At 35.9% G+C, this 12,454-nt stretch overlaps 1 protein-coding gene across 1 annotated transcript in view; it reads right to left on the bottom strand.

Annotated features, from left to right (window-relative positions):
* Positions 1-269: 269 nt before the first annotated feature.
* necab3 (N-terminal EF-hand calcium binding protein 3) overlaps positions 270-12,454 on the bottom strand; it is a 34,749-nt gene continuing 22,564 nt past the window's right edge. The window contains exons 7-13 of the mRNA XM_015033321.1: positions 12,227-12,348; positions 11,024-11,103; positions 9,164-9,217; positions 7,152-7,264; positions 6,347-6,424; positions 5,887-5,978; positions 270-1,320 (exon numbers count right to left, since the gene is read on the bottom strand). Of these exons, the coding sequence (XP_014888807.1) occupies positions 1,292-1,320; positions 5,887-5,978; positions 6,347-6,424; positions 7,152-7,264; positions 9,164-9,217; positions 11,024-11,103; positions 12,227-12,348 (568 nt within the window). The 3' untranslated portion in view covers positions 270-1,291. The remainder of the gene's footprint in view (positions 1,321-5,886; positions 5,979-6,346; positions 6,425-7,151; positions 7,265-9,163; positions 9,218-11,023; positions 11,104-12,226; positions 12,349-12,454) is intronic.

Raw genomic sequence — 12,454 nt, 5'->3', positions numbered from 1 at the left:
GAGAGGTTATAGCTTATTTAGTGGACTATTCCATCATTTTGCTTTGGTAAATCAATTTTATTTTTAAATTGTCAGTGATTTGAAAATATTGCTGTCTTCTGTTTGGATTGCATTTTACCACATTGAACTAGATCTGAATTGTATTTTTTTTTTCACATATATATTTTAATAGAGATTACAATAATTATGATCTGAAGTACAAAAATCAGGTTAAAATAATAAGGAATTCTAGAAAATACTGCTAAAAAGTGCAACGTCAAAGACAAAAATTGGGTGAAAACCTTTTTAATTCTTTTCAGAAAACATTTAGAAATTTTATAATACTTTTATTAGAGTTGCATTTCACTCTGTAGATTTCTAAATCAAATAAAAGGGGACTCATACAGTACAGTTCAAGAAGTCTGTATATACAGATACAGTAAGGGCCAGCATGATCAAAATAAATGCATGATATATTTATCGCTTTATTTAACTCAACAATACAATGCATTTCATCTCTTTTATATGCACATTTTTTAAATACATATTTTTTGCATTTTAAGATATAGAATATGACTCATATGGACAGCTGGAGGTTAACTAATAGAGTACGTGAACACTTGTATAGTTAGGAGTAGATAGAGTATAGCAGCTATATCAACAGCTTGTTTGGCATTCTGTGCACATAACAGCAGGTTAGATAAATGAAAGCAACAAACCGAGCAACAATATCTTACATCATGTACAGTGGGAGGAAGCCACATCGGCATGCATGTTAAAGATACAACTGTCCTTTATCCCCACATACTCTCTGGTTTTTCATTAAATCTGTGTCCAGTGTTTAAAAAGATCTTCATATACATATAACATTGCAAGACGGGTTTTCAAACTAAATAGTGTTCCATCTCTCCCTGTGTTGTAGCTTGTTCTTGATTGGAATAATATATCAGGCAAACACTGCAGGAGAAAGGTGGCCATATGGCAAAGGAGAAGGGTTATGAAATCATTAAATGGCTTTTCAATTGCAGAGAGCCAGTTACGTTTGACTTTGCAGGCCACTGAATGCAGATATGCCTTTGGATGTAAGTGGCAAAAATAATGAACGGCTGAAGACTGGAGCATTAGAGAAAGCAGCCGAAAATGTGCAGATAGGGTGTTTTTTTTTGTTTGTTTTTTTTTTCTTGTGCTTTAAAATATAAAAATGCTTTTGCTCTGTGCGTGTGTGTTAGAGTGCATGTGGGTAGGTGGGATTGATGTGCCAGTGCGTCTTTCTCAGTGAGACCATGTAGGTAGTCGATGTGACATTCCAGATTCAGTTGTTAGTCATAATCCACCAGGAAGCTGAAGAAACATACATGAGGAAACAGAAAGTTAGATCCATGCATGGAACAAAACTATTTTGTACAACTTGTGTTTACATCACCGGGTACAATCCATTAAGCTAATTGGTTAATCAATCATCTAGTTTACATTTCATTAAGGAACAGCAACAATTTCCCAGCTTAGGTTTTTACTTAAATCTCTGGCAGTTAAATGATAAAAGTGACAAGTGATTTACACATTAAAGTGTATCTACACATAAAAAAATATGTTGTCAGTTCTGAAAATGTATACTTCACACTTCTCACTTTCGAGTGAACTTCAGATAGATACAATGAGTTAATATGTGTTCATAGGTCACCATTTGAGTGTACAGTCACAGAATAATTTTTGTTAGTTAGTTCCCAAGAGCTTTCCTCAATCATTCTCCTAATTTTAATGCATATTAATGATGGTACAGAGTGGTGGTACCCGGCAAAACCCACTGGACCTAATTTGGATTTCTACATAAGACCGGTGTGTTAAAAAGTAAATATTACTGTTTAGAAGCTGTAAAAGGAGACTTTCAATTCCCAGAACTTACACAATAAAAAAATAGCACTTTAGAGAGAAAATTTGTTTCCAAACACACCCAGTCATCTGGCAACAATAAAAGATTGAAATGCGTTTAAAAAGTCAGTGTAAAGTATTTTTTGAAGTAAAGGACATGTTCAACATGTGAGATTTGCAACTAGTTTATTGGGCCTTTTAATCTCTTCCTCAAATAAATTAGTTTGTCATTAGGTGAATTGTGCAACTGGGGAAAAAAAGAAAATCAAATATATGATCTATAATTGAAGATTTAAAATTAGAATTGGTAATCAACAACAACAACAAATCACAAAGGCTGGTTGGTATGCAGCTCCTCTCTCATGAAGGCAGAGTTTAGACCTTTCAACTAAGGAAGGAATATCTTGCAGCTCCTCCCAAGAGCATCACAAAGGTGTGTTTTATTTATTTTTCTATTACTGACTCCAGAGTTGATCTGGTCCTGCTTTTGTGACGTGGATAAATAAACCAGCCTCCCTCTTCCTCACAGTGAGCACAAGAATCCTTGGCAACCAAATATCTTTCTGATGTAGCGTAACGACAAATTCATCGAAAGAATGCAGCTGTAATGAGTATCTCACATTTTGATTGACCTGATGTTTGTTTAATAGCCACTTGGGGAAAAAAATGGTTTTACATTGTTTATAATTTCATATAAAAATTGATGTTGTTCCTACTGTTCCCTGGAAGGTGCAAGACTATTGAGTTTATGTTTGAAGCAGTCAGCATCCACACATGGGGAAATGACAGATGTGGAAGTAAACAACCACGTAAAGTAACCTAGCAACTAGCAAAACTTACACCACCCACGCAGCTAAATCATCATCGGCCAACGAATATTGCAAAGAGGCAGACACGTTAACTAAGACAGGTTCTCGGTATAGGTACATGGAGTTCAGTTTCGCCAACAACAAGTTAATCAAATGTCAAGACGGGAGAGTCACGGCTGTGGCCTGGGCTCGCTGTGATTCATGCTACTCTGATGGTTTCTGTGAAGTCAATGATGCGATAATGAGCAGAGGGCAGAATGTGTGTGCGTCATGTGGAAGTCAGTTTGCCAAAATATAATTAATTAAAAAAGTATATATGTAGGAATGTGGAGAGATGTTTGAGCTTGTTGTTGTTCCAGAATGCAGTAAATTATAAGCTTTGTTAGGACAGAAGGGTTTTCATCAAGTTAAATTAATAAGAAATGAGACGTTTGCAAGATTACAATGAAACATTTAGAACAAAAACAAAAATAAAAAAAACCACCCCACCATTTAAAAATGAATGGCCTTATTGTTATGATCTCATCATACCAAATCAAGAAGGAAAAGTCTCTACTTGGCACAGTCAGAAGTTATATAAAACTGAAAAATATGTTTGTTTTTTTAAATATGTCTCATATTTATTTATTATTACAATTACCTATGTTGCTGTTTGGTATTTGAATACCACTGATTTTTGAACGTATTTCATTACTTTACCTTAATACTTCATTGGCATCTTATCAAGGCACTTTTTTGTTAATTAACTCACAGTGAGGTAACCCCATATGAAAGTATGACAGCCAAAGATAGTCTGTCTTTTATTAAACTGCTTGTGAAAGTACTCATATTAAAATTTAAGTGGTGACTCTCAAGTTTGAAGCAGAAGGAAAAGACTCCATTGTTTTCAATATTTTTGGCACATAGTCTGAAAAATGTGCTAATAAAGAAAAGAGCACAATGTTGCCCTGAGCTTCTTATGGTTTTCTTCCTGCTACATTTTCTTCAGTCAGATGTGTGGAGGACATGAATAACAGTTTCTGATCTCTATCCATTCCCCCACCTGAGGTGTGCATCTCTGCAACTCCTCCAGATGCAAAACTAATCCTACTTTAAACATTTCCACAAAATGTAAAAATTTAAAGGGTTATAGATACTGGTGCCAACTTATTTTTCTTCTTCAGGAAACGTAGAAGGGTTGACATCAGCTGTTTTTTTAAATGGATGTGTTTGTTTAAAGTTTTCTTCAACACTTTTACAACATACTTCACTTAGCTCCGTGCATAAACAGAGTCAGAGTTCACTAATTAGAGAGAATATTTACAGCTATATTAATGTTGTTATTCAGGCATCTTGTTTTTTTTTTGTTTTTTGTTTTTTATATTCATTTATTTTTTTAAGGATTCACTTCAATAGAGTTAGTGTTGGACACACAGGAGGAAAAACAACCCTGCTTGCATGGTGGGAAGCAACTCTGAAAGCAACAGAAATGTGACTGATCTTAGAAGTAATGAGCAAATTATCTGATAATGAAGACAGAGCGGCTAGCTTCCTCTCCCTGAAAACTAGAGCTGGAGTCTAATGTGCAATCACTTTAAAAGAACCTTTACATGGCAGCACTGGACATATGAGTCATACCAATAAGCACATAGAAATGTCACCGTGTCTGAGAAGAAAAACTGTCATCATCAGAGGTTTCAGGGCTGTTTTATATGTCTTGAAGTCACCCAAAGCAGTGTAAACAGATCATGTTTACATTGGAGAGTATCATTAAAAGGGGAAAGGTAAATGTCTGATATTTCATCTGTTTGGGGCTTCATACTATTGTGACATTAATATAAAAAAATCTCCTGTGTGTTCATCCAAGCACATAATGCCTTCAGTGTGACTTTGTTGAATCCATTTCTTATCTGAATCTAATTATCTTTCAGCATTTGTTTTCTTAATTTTACAGAACAGTAAAACTGTTTCCAAGGTCTTTAAATGCACCATTAAAATGCTAGCGCTCCTTATTTTCTGACGACTTCACACTAGATCATATTTCTATGGATCTCCCACTGGGTGGGTCAACCCTTATTAAATGTGACCTCTTATAACTGTGATATATTTTTAGCGGGAAGACAGAATCAAATGAATCACATTTGTTGGCAGTAAACTGTCAAAAGAGATCATCATAACTCATTATATATTAAAGTGGGTGTGAAATGTTCCCAAGGCGATTCTAAAGTCTCTACAGAATTTGTGGTTGAGTGTTTTTAACGACTCGGGACGTCCTCAAGCCTGGATAATCTATTGTAAAATTTCATTTTATGTTTCCGTGTATGCCCTCTCTGGTGTGCAGTGGAACAAGGGGTGCTCAAACATTTTCATGCTCATGTCAGACTGTATCAATTGGATTGTGAGTCCAGAATAAGTCCAATTGTCATGCCAGGCTGTAGACTGTTTACATAGGATTGTGTCAGTGAGGTCTCATGGAGCAGCAGAGAAAATCAAGCTGTATCATGTTTGTCCATACTAAAGTACACACCTTCACCGTTTTGCAGGGGCCAATTGTTTTTACACTTAGTGTTCCCAACCCTAATGAGCTCAGGCTGTTAGAAAGAAGTATGACTTTATCCAGTCGTTCTACTAGGTGAATAATGAATATTTATTTCTGGAGTTTGCTTCTAAAATAACAGCATTTGCAAAGACTTTTAAATGAGTTTGTATGACAATTACAATTCAGGTTCCGTATTTGTCTGTTCTGTTGCAATGCTGCTTCTTTAAAATCTTTTTTACCTATTTTCAGTTATACAAGACGCAGATTTTGTGGAGCAGGTCACCAAAGTATGAATGAATAGAGTGGTATGTACCACTGCCAGGATGGTATGTAAATGTTTTTCTTTCAACCAATAGATTTATCCAAAACATATTGTTTGTATGCTGGAATAGGCTGATCTGCAACACTCATATGAACATCAGTTGAGAAACGAGGCCCATTGGACACAGATTTTATGTATATAGTCATGTCCAAACAAATCAATCCAATTAAAAGCGAAAAAAAAAAGTTTTCAAAGATATTTTAAATAACATAAACAACATAGGTCCAAACAGTGCAGAGATACTGTTTGGACAATTTTGACAAAAACAAAACAGGGACATTTTACTTTAACCCCCCTCCTCCCTCCAGCAAATCAGGAGACTGCATTTCCTCAGCAAGATAATATTTACTGTCTTTTACATACAATCACTTTCAGGAAATGTCACAGACCTGGCAGCAACATGGTAGAAACCATCTCAGCATCCTCCATCATGTCAATGATACAGCGTTGGAAATCTTTGCTGCTGTTGGTCTGAAGATAGCTACAATGGCATCAAAAAGAAAAAGCACTGGTGAAAACCTGTTTGCAAATAACTTCATTAAATATGCATCAAAGCTCAACACATCAATGCTATCTGTTATATATCTATTGACACCATTTAGCACCGTTTAAGGATCACCTTTGTGACTGTCTGTGTGTTTGAGTTTGTGTGAGAACAGAGTGATTGGCCATCTGCTCATCCTCTCTGGAGAAGGAACATTTCCATCAAGAAATTAGCGGTGCCAAATTGCGAGCCAATATCTATTGCAAAAATACAAACACACTCTCGCTCTGTCACTCACACACACACATGCACACACACACACACACACACACGCAAACACACACGCGTATGTACACTGCACTAACCTCATCCAGGAGATGCGGTCTTGCCAGAACTCATACATTATGTAACACGACTTTCCCGGAAGCTTCTGAACAGACACACTGGAGGAAAAAAGTAGAGTGGGTCAAAAAGCAGAAAATAACAAAAAAAAAAAAGGAAGTTGCAAGGAAAAAAAAGTTTTTCATCTTGGAAGAGAGATTAGCTTGCTGCTGGTAATGTAAAAGGCAAGACATCAACTGAATGTCTTGCAACTGTTTTTGTAAAAAAAAAAACAGTTGCAGAATCATTGTAAACTAATACAGAATCATTTGTAAACTAATATATGTTTACATGCCACTTTTTGTAATATAAAAAATACACTATAATATTTTTTTGTGCTTTTCTCACATATAATTTGATATATATCCTGTGTAAATCAAATGAAAAGCAAAATTTTTATACAAAACAAAAATCCCTATAACTTGCAGGTGTACACACTTATGCATCGTGATTATTTTATTTCTTTGCTTCTGAAAAATGCATGTTCATTTTTCAGTTGAATTGAATGAGATAAAGATAACAATGTATTAGGAAAAATGCTTATCATCACCTCATTTTTGACATATCAAAATGGCATATATGTGCCCTCTCAACAGATACTGTATCTCATCCTAAGAAAATTAATCTGTTACTAGAAGAATAAATCTCTTTTTATATACATCCGTCTGTGGTACCTCTGGCAACGTCAACTGCTTATTCAGCATTATTCAGGAATTTTAAAGCTGCTTCTGTAGCAAAATCGGAAGCTGCGTTTAAAACGATTGATTTAGAAGCAAGCAAGACACTCACTGCAAGTTGTCAGAGTGAGCTGAAGTGGCATCGATGTAGCTGTTGAGAACTTTCCGGAAGTTATCTAGTTCATCGTCTACGACGGACATCTGCCTCTGAACCAGCAGGATGTTCTGTTGGCAGTGAGACAAGAGACAGAAGGGAGAATGTGATGAAAACAGAACTCTGTGTGTAATTTGGAGAATGGATCCTTGCGAGCGTGGATCCGATTTTCACACGGCACATTTGTGGGTACTGATGATTTAGTGAGACTTCACCTTGTGGAACATGTCCAGATGATGTTTTGAAATGATTCATTGAAAATGGACAAGGCTCTATAAAAGACATTTATAGGCAATGGTGAGATTCAGGGACAAGGTAATACTTTAAGGAATAGGTGCTCCTGAAGTGACCAAAGTAAAACAAAAACTCTATGCATGTGGGCAGATGGAAACCCTTCCTAATTCCTAAATAAAACTCTTTATGTTAAGATAGGTGTTGTAAAATGTTCTATTATTGGTGATTTATTGCAACACACAGTTATAATGCTAATAAAGGTTTTGTGGTAGTAACTAAACTTTTAAGAACAAACAACTAAACATATTTCACATTACAAAATGAGCAAATACAGCAACCTGGTAGGGAACATACTATCAGAGGGTTTAGTAGCAAATGATAAATCACATGCTTTAAATGTCACTAAATGAGAAACATACCAAGAAATGTTTAAATAAGATTTAGAGTTAATTTGCATTCATGTCCACTAGTATCTGAACTTTTTTTTTTTTTTTTTTTTTAAAGGACAAAACTGAAAACGGCATCCACCTTTCTGGTGAAAAGGTCAATGAAGTTCAAGCAGGAAAAGTTTAAGCTGATCTCCCACAATGTGTCTTGTAATAATTTCACAGGATTTCAGAGCTTTTGACAATGCATTAGTAATCCATTCTGAGAGTGATGTGGCAAGACAGATTGATTGAACGTGTGAGAACTCTGAGAACTTTGAAAAGGAGTATTGAGCTGCGACTGGACTTTGATCACTGAGAGAAAATTTCAGTGCTGGCTCATTAGAACGCTTCTCATGTTTTGTTGTGAATATCGTTGCCATCTCAAAAGCTCAGACAAATGTGAGTACAGAGACAAAAAATACAAAGGAGGATTGTAAGACCTTAAATTTCCAATCATGTCAAGAAGGGTAAGGAAACATATATGAGAGCGAGGGGATGCTCCGCGTGAGAAAGTCCCTGAAATATCAGCTTTTGAAAAGGAGATTTCAAAGTTTGATCCAGCCACCACGTCTAAATCTCAACAAAAACCTACCTCTTATGTCAAACCCTCTTTGCAACAGTGTATCTATGTTTATATTTGTCACATTGAAATAAAATCCAGATTATAAAAATCATATTTGAATACATACTTTGATGAAAGTTTAATCTACATGGCTTCTATTTATTTATTTCCTGAATGAAATTGTACCAGTTCACAGGAGGAAATATTGTGTCAGTTCATCACTGGGAATTCTTCCTGAAGGAATTTTTATGTGAACTTTTAAAAAACAATCTACAGAACGGCCAAACACAATGTATTCACAGCTGTAGCGCTTCTGTGCGTTTATCATTTCATGTCTATTTGCTTAGAGGAGCACGTGAGCACATCAGAAATAATTTTACAGTCATATTCTTAAGGGTGGAAAGTAACTAGTTTCAGTTTTTCCTCCTAAAGTCCTAGTAAAACATTATTAGTGGTTAGTTTTAGGCCTAAAATTATGAGCACAGAAATAAAAAAATAAAAAAAAAAGTAACAGAAATGTTGAAGTAGGCTACATCAAGTTCATATTTGGGTTTAACTGCTTCAGTTTGTCTAAAAAAAAAAAAAAAATCACTTGTAACTCAAACAAGTATTTTATGATTTTATGACTACTACAGTGATGTGTTGCACAATTTCAAAAAAAGTAAATAAATAAAACAACACCAAACAACAAACAAATGAAACTTGATTTTGAAATGTTTGTGTTCCAGATGACGGTGCTCACTTACAGACTTGTACGTGCTGGCGAGCGAATCCTCCTTAAGCGGCTCCAACTTGGGACCCTAAAACAGGAAAGTAAGAAATATGGAGAAGACCTGTTGGCTGAGCAAAATATCAGAGGACTGGAGATGCATTATTGCATGTGATTCCATGTCTACTTAAAAATAGAAAATGTGCATGGAGCTTAATTTAATGTTCATCACTTTCCACTTTGAATTATTTATATTCCAAATGCTATACAGTGTGTCCATGCTTAAACAATAGTTAATTATAGAAATTCCACACATTCTAAAATTATGAACTTATAAATATAAATTTCATGACAATATTTCTGTATTTGTACAGTATGTGTTCATTTTTACATTTTTACGGTGGTTTTCTCTGTGCAGTTTATTCCAGTTTTTTCTAAAGCCTCTGAACGTAAAATATGGTTTATCATAGAAAAATAACGATGGCAACCTTCAGTCCTTAAAATCGACTATCCAAAATGTTCAAAACAGCAGAATTAAAATGTGATGAGTCAGTCACACACACACTGTTTGGAAATGAGATTGGACTTCTGTAATGAAAAACATGTTGAAAGCATGGATTTTTTTTCCTGTTTTGCAGCCAGTTTTTTAATACTCTTTTCTATATAGAAATTGCTTATCATAAAACCAAATCAAAGTGAAAACATAGAGCCAGCCTTTTCTCTTTCAGATCATAAACTCATTGTGTTGTAATTGAGAGAGCAGCAAACAGAGATAGACAGGCAGTACGTGCTGATGGTGTCGGCGTTGAGGTGCAGGGATGGATATTGCACTCTGAATATCCTGCAGGTTATGAATTGCTTTGATATTGCACTCTGAGTCCCTCTGGTTTGACAAAACAGATGGACGGAGAGAGCAAAAAAAAAATGCTTTCAGAGCGACTGAAAAGAGGAAAAAGAATGAGCCTCAAAAGGTGGGAGTAACCGAAGTTAATAAAGGGAAGAGCAGACAGAGAGGGAAGAAGAAAGAGCAGGAGAGCGTGAAAGGGGCTCGGGGATGTGTGGTGAGAATTGGTCACGGCATGAGAGCCGGAGAGGTGACTGCGCTTGGTGTTTGACAGAACCACAGATCTGCAGCGTTCCATTTGAAACAGCACCCACTTCGTTTCCCCCCTAAGTGTATTCTGAACCCAGAGAGAAATAAAACATGAAGCCCAATTCTTCAGACACTGCTGTGTGAAGACACTCAGAATAAACTTAAGACTTGTTTTCAGTGTCACTATTGAAATTAAAGATGATTCCCTGCTGGTAAAATAATATGTAATTTGTTTTTTTTTCTATTAATTAAAAAAAAAAAATATATATATATATATATATATATGAAGAAAATGTATCCAATCTTAACAGCAGGGGATCGCCAAGGTATACTCAGAAAGCAAATATGGACAGAACATTTCTGCAGGTACAATTTGAAGAGTAGAGGAAGTGTGGGATTTTTTTTCTCACTGATGCAACATGAAAGCTTTCTGCCCTCAGCAATTATGGATAAACTGTCATTGACCTTTGCCAGTGAAGTGCAGGGAAACAAATTTTAACTGCCTTTGCCTTCTCATTAGCCCTGAGTGTTTAATATAATTGTTACCTTTAAGCTGACTGCTAACAGAACCAGCCAGTGTACGATGTCGATTTGCATGCATAAATCTACATAGCTGGGATGTTGTTGCAATCCATTGTAATTGGATTGCAATGGTTTGATGAAGAGAAATGAAAGTCTTAAAGACACAACAAAGAATTATCGACATACAAGTTCATGGATGAGATGTTAAGTCATGGAGTCAAAAAGATAAATAATAAAGTGAGTATTAAAGAAGGACACAACAAAAACATATATGCACCATACCTGACACTCCAGTTTATCCAAAAGTTGCTGCAGTCGGTTGACCTGAGAGCACCAGTTTTCTTCATCTTCTATGTTGACACCTGTAGACAATCGATGGACCAATTAAACAAGTATCTAGAATCCACAAGCAAACTGAGTAATTCTCTAACAAGCAGGTTTCTGTCTTGCCAACAAATCAGCCATAATCAGACAGATTACGGATTCCACCATTGCATCAGTAAAACTCTGTATTCCTCTTATCGGACAACCAGAGAGAAGGTTTAAAGAAACTGCAGCCATTAAAGACCAATTTATTCCGAGTCTTCAGAGAGGAGGATTCTTTTATATTACAGTTCATGTGATTAAAATGAATTATATTATGTGAAAATTCACCAGCATACATGAGGGTTTTTTTTTTTTTTTTTTTTTTTTTGCTCTGGCTAAAACTGACAAGTGCAGGGATATTCATGCATAAATATGGCCCAGCTGTCCTCTAAATGCATGAATAATGCTTCCCTCAAATGTTGACAAGCTGCATCAGTGCTCTGAAGGGCTGTTTGCTTTGTGACACTATTGTCTAATTTTAGAATTAAAAGGACAAGCAATTTCAGCTTAGCAAATATTTAGCACTTGCAAATAGCTGGGTGAATATGACAGTCAGTTCAACATAGATTGGGAGGCAAAATTAAAACCTTTATTTTGTTGCTGTGCGACTAAAACCTTTTACAAACCAGTTTGTCAGAGTGACAGTTCCCTTTATGGTGCCAAAACAGGCAGCTGCCATTAGAGACTTCTACATTCTTGAACTGTGTGCTTGGTCAGCAACCATGTTTGCGTGGGTGGCATGTGTCAAAGTAATACACAAGAGACAGAAACAAAAAGGATTTCAAGAAAAACTCTGCATTAAGAATCACCCTCTAACTGTCAGCTTGTCTTATTGTTATAGTACATCCCAGTGATATGAAACCCAATTTTAAACAAGATAAAATAAAATAAAAAAAAGAAGTTACTTGAGGCTGAAACCCACACAAATATTGAGGAGTAAAGATAAGCAGTGTGATCAGGATTAATATTTAATAAGAAACAAATGAGACTCAATATAAAGACATATAAATGAATTTAACTTTTGCAGGGAAAAAAAAACCCTGAAAAAGTTGAGTAAATATCCATTTGACTCACCTCATATGTTTAAATATAAGAAGTCTAATCATATATTCTCTTTACCTGTGTTTGGCGTCCCAGTGCAGGGATCAGACGAAGACACACACAGGTTGTTATGGACCCTACGACCACACCGCCTGCCATTTTTCTGTACCGCTGTCAGCTCGGGAGCCTTTACCTCCCTCCTGCCATGACAGTGATTGGAGACCCAGGGAGACAAACATCAGAGAGAAAGACAGCAACTGTCAGAGGATCGTAGAGGAAACAAACTAAAGATATGGCAGACAGAGG

The sequence above is a fragment of the Poecilia latipinna genome, unplaced genomic scaffold (assembly GCF_001443285.1).
Source record: "Poecilia latipinna isolate Pla-1442-1.1 unplaced genomic scaffold, P_latipinna-1.0 Scaffold264, whole genome shotgun sequence".
In the NCBI taxonomy this organism is placed as follows: Eukaryota; Metazoa; Chordata; class Actinopteri; order Cyprinodontiformes; family Poeciliidae; genus Poecilia; species Poecilia latipinna.
Note: the sequence above shows the minus strand (reverse complement) of the source record. Positions and strands in the feature narration are given on the sequence as shown.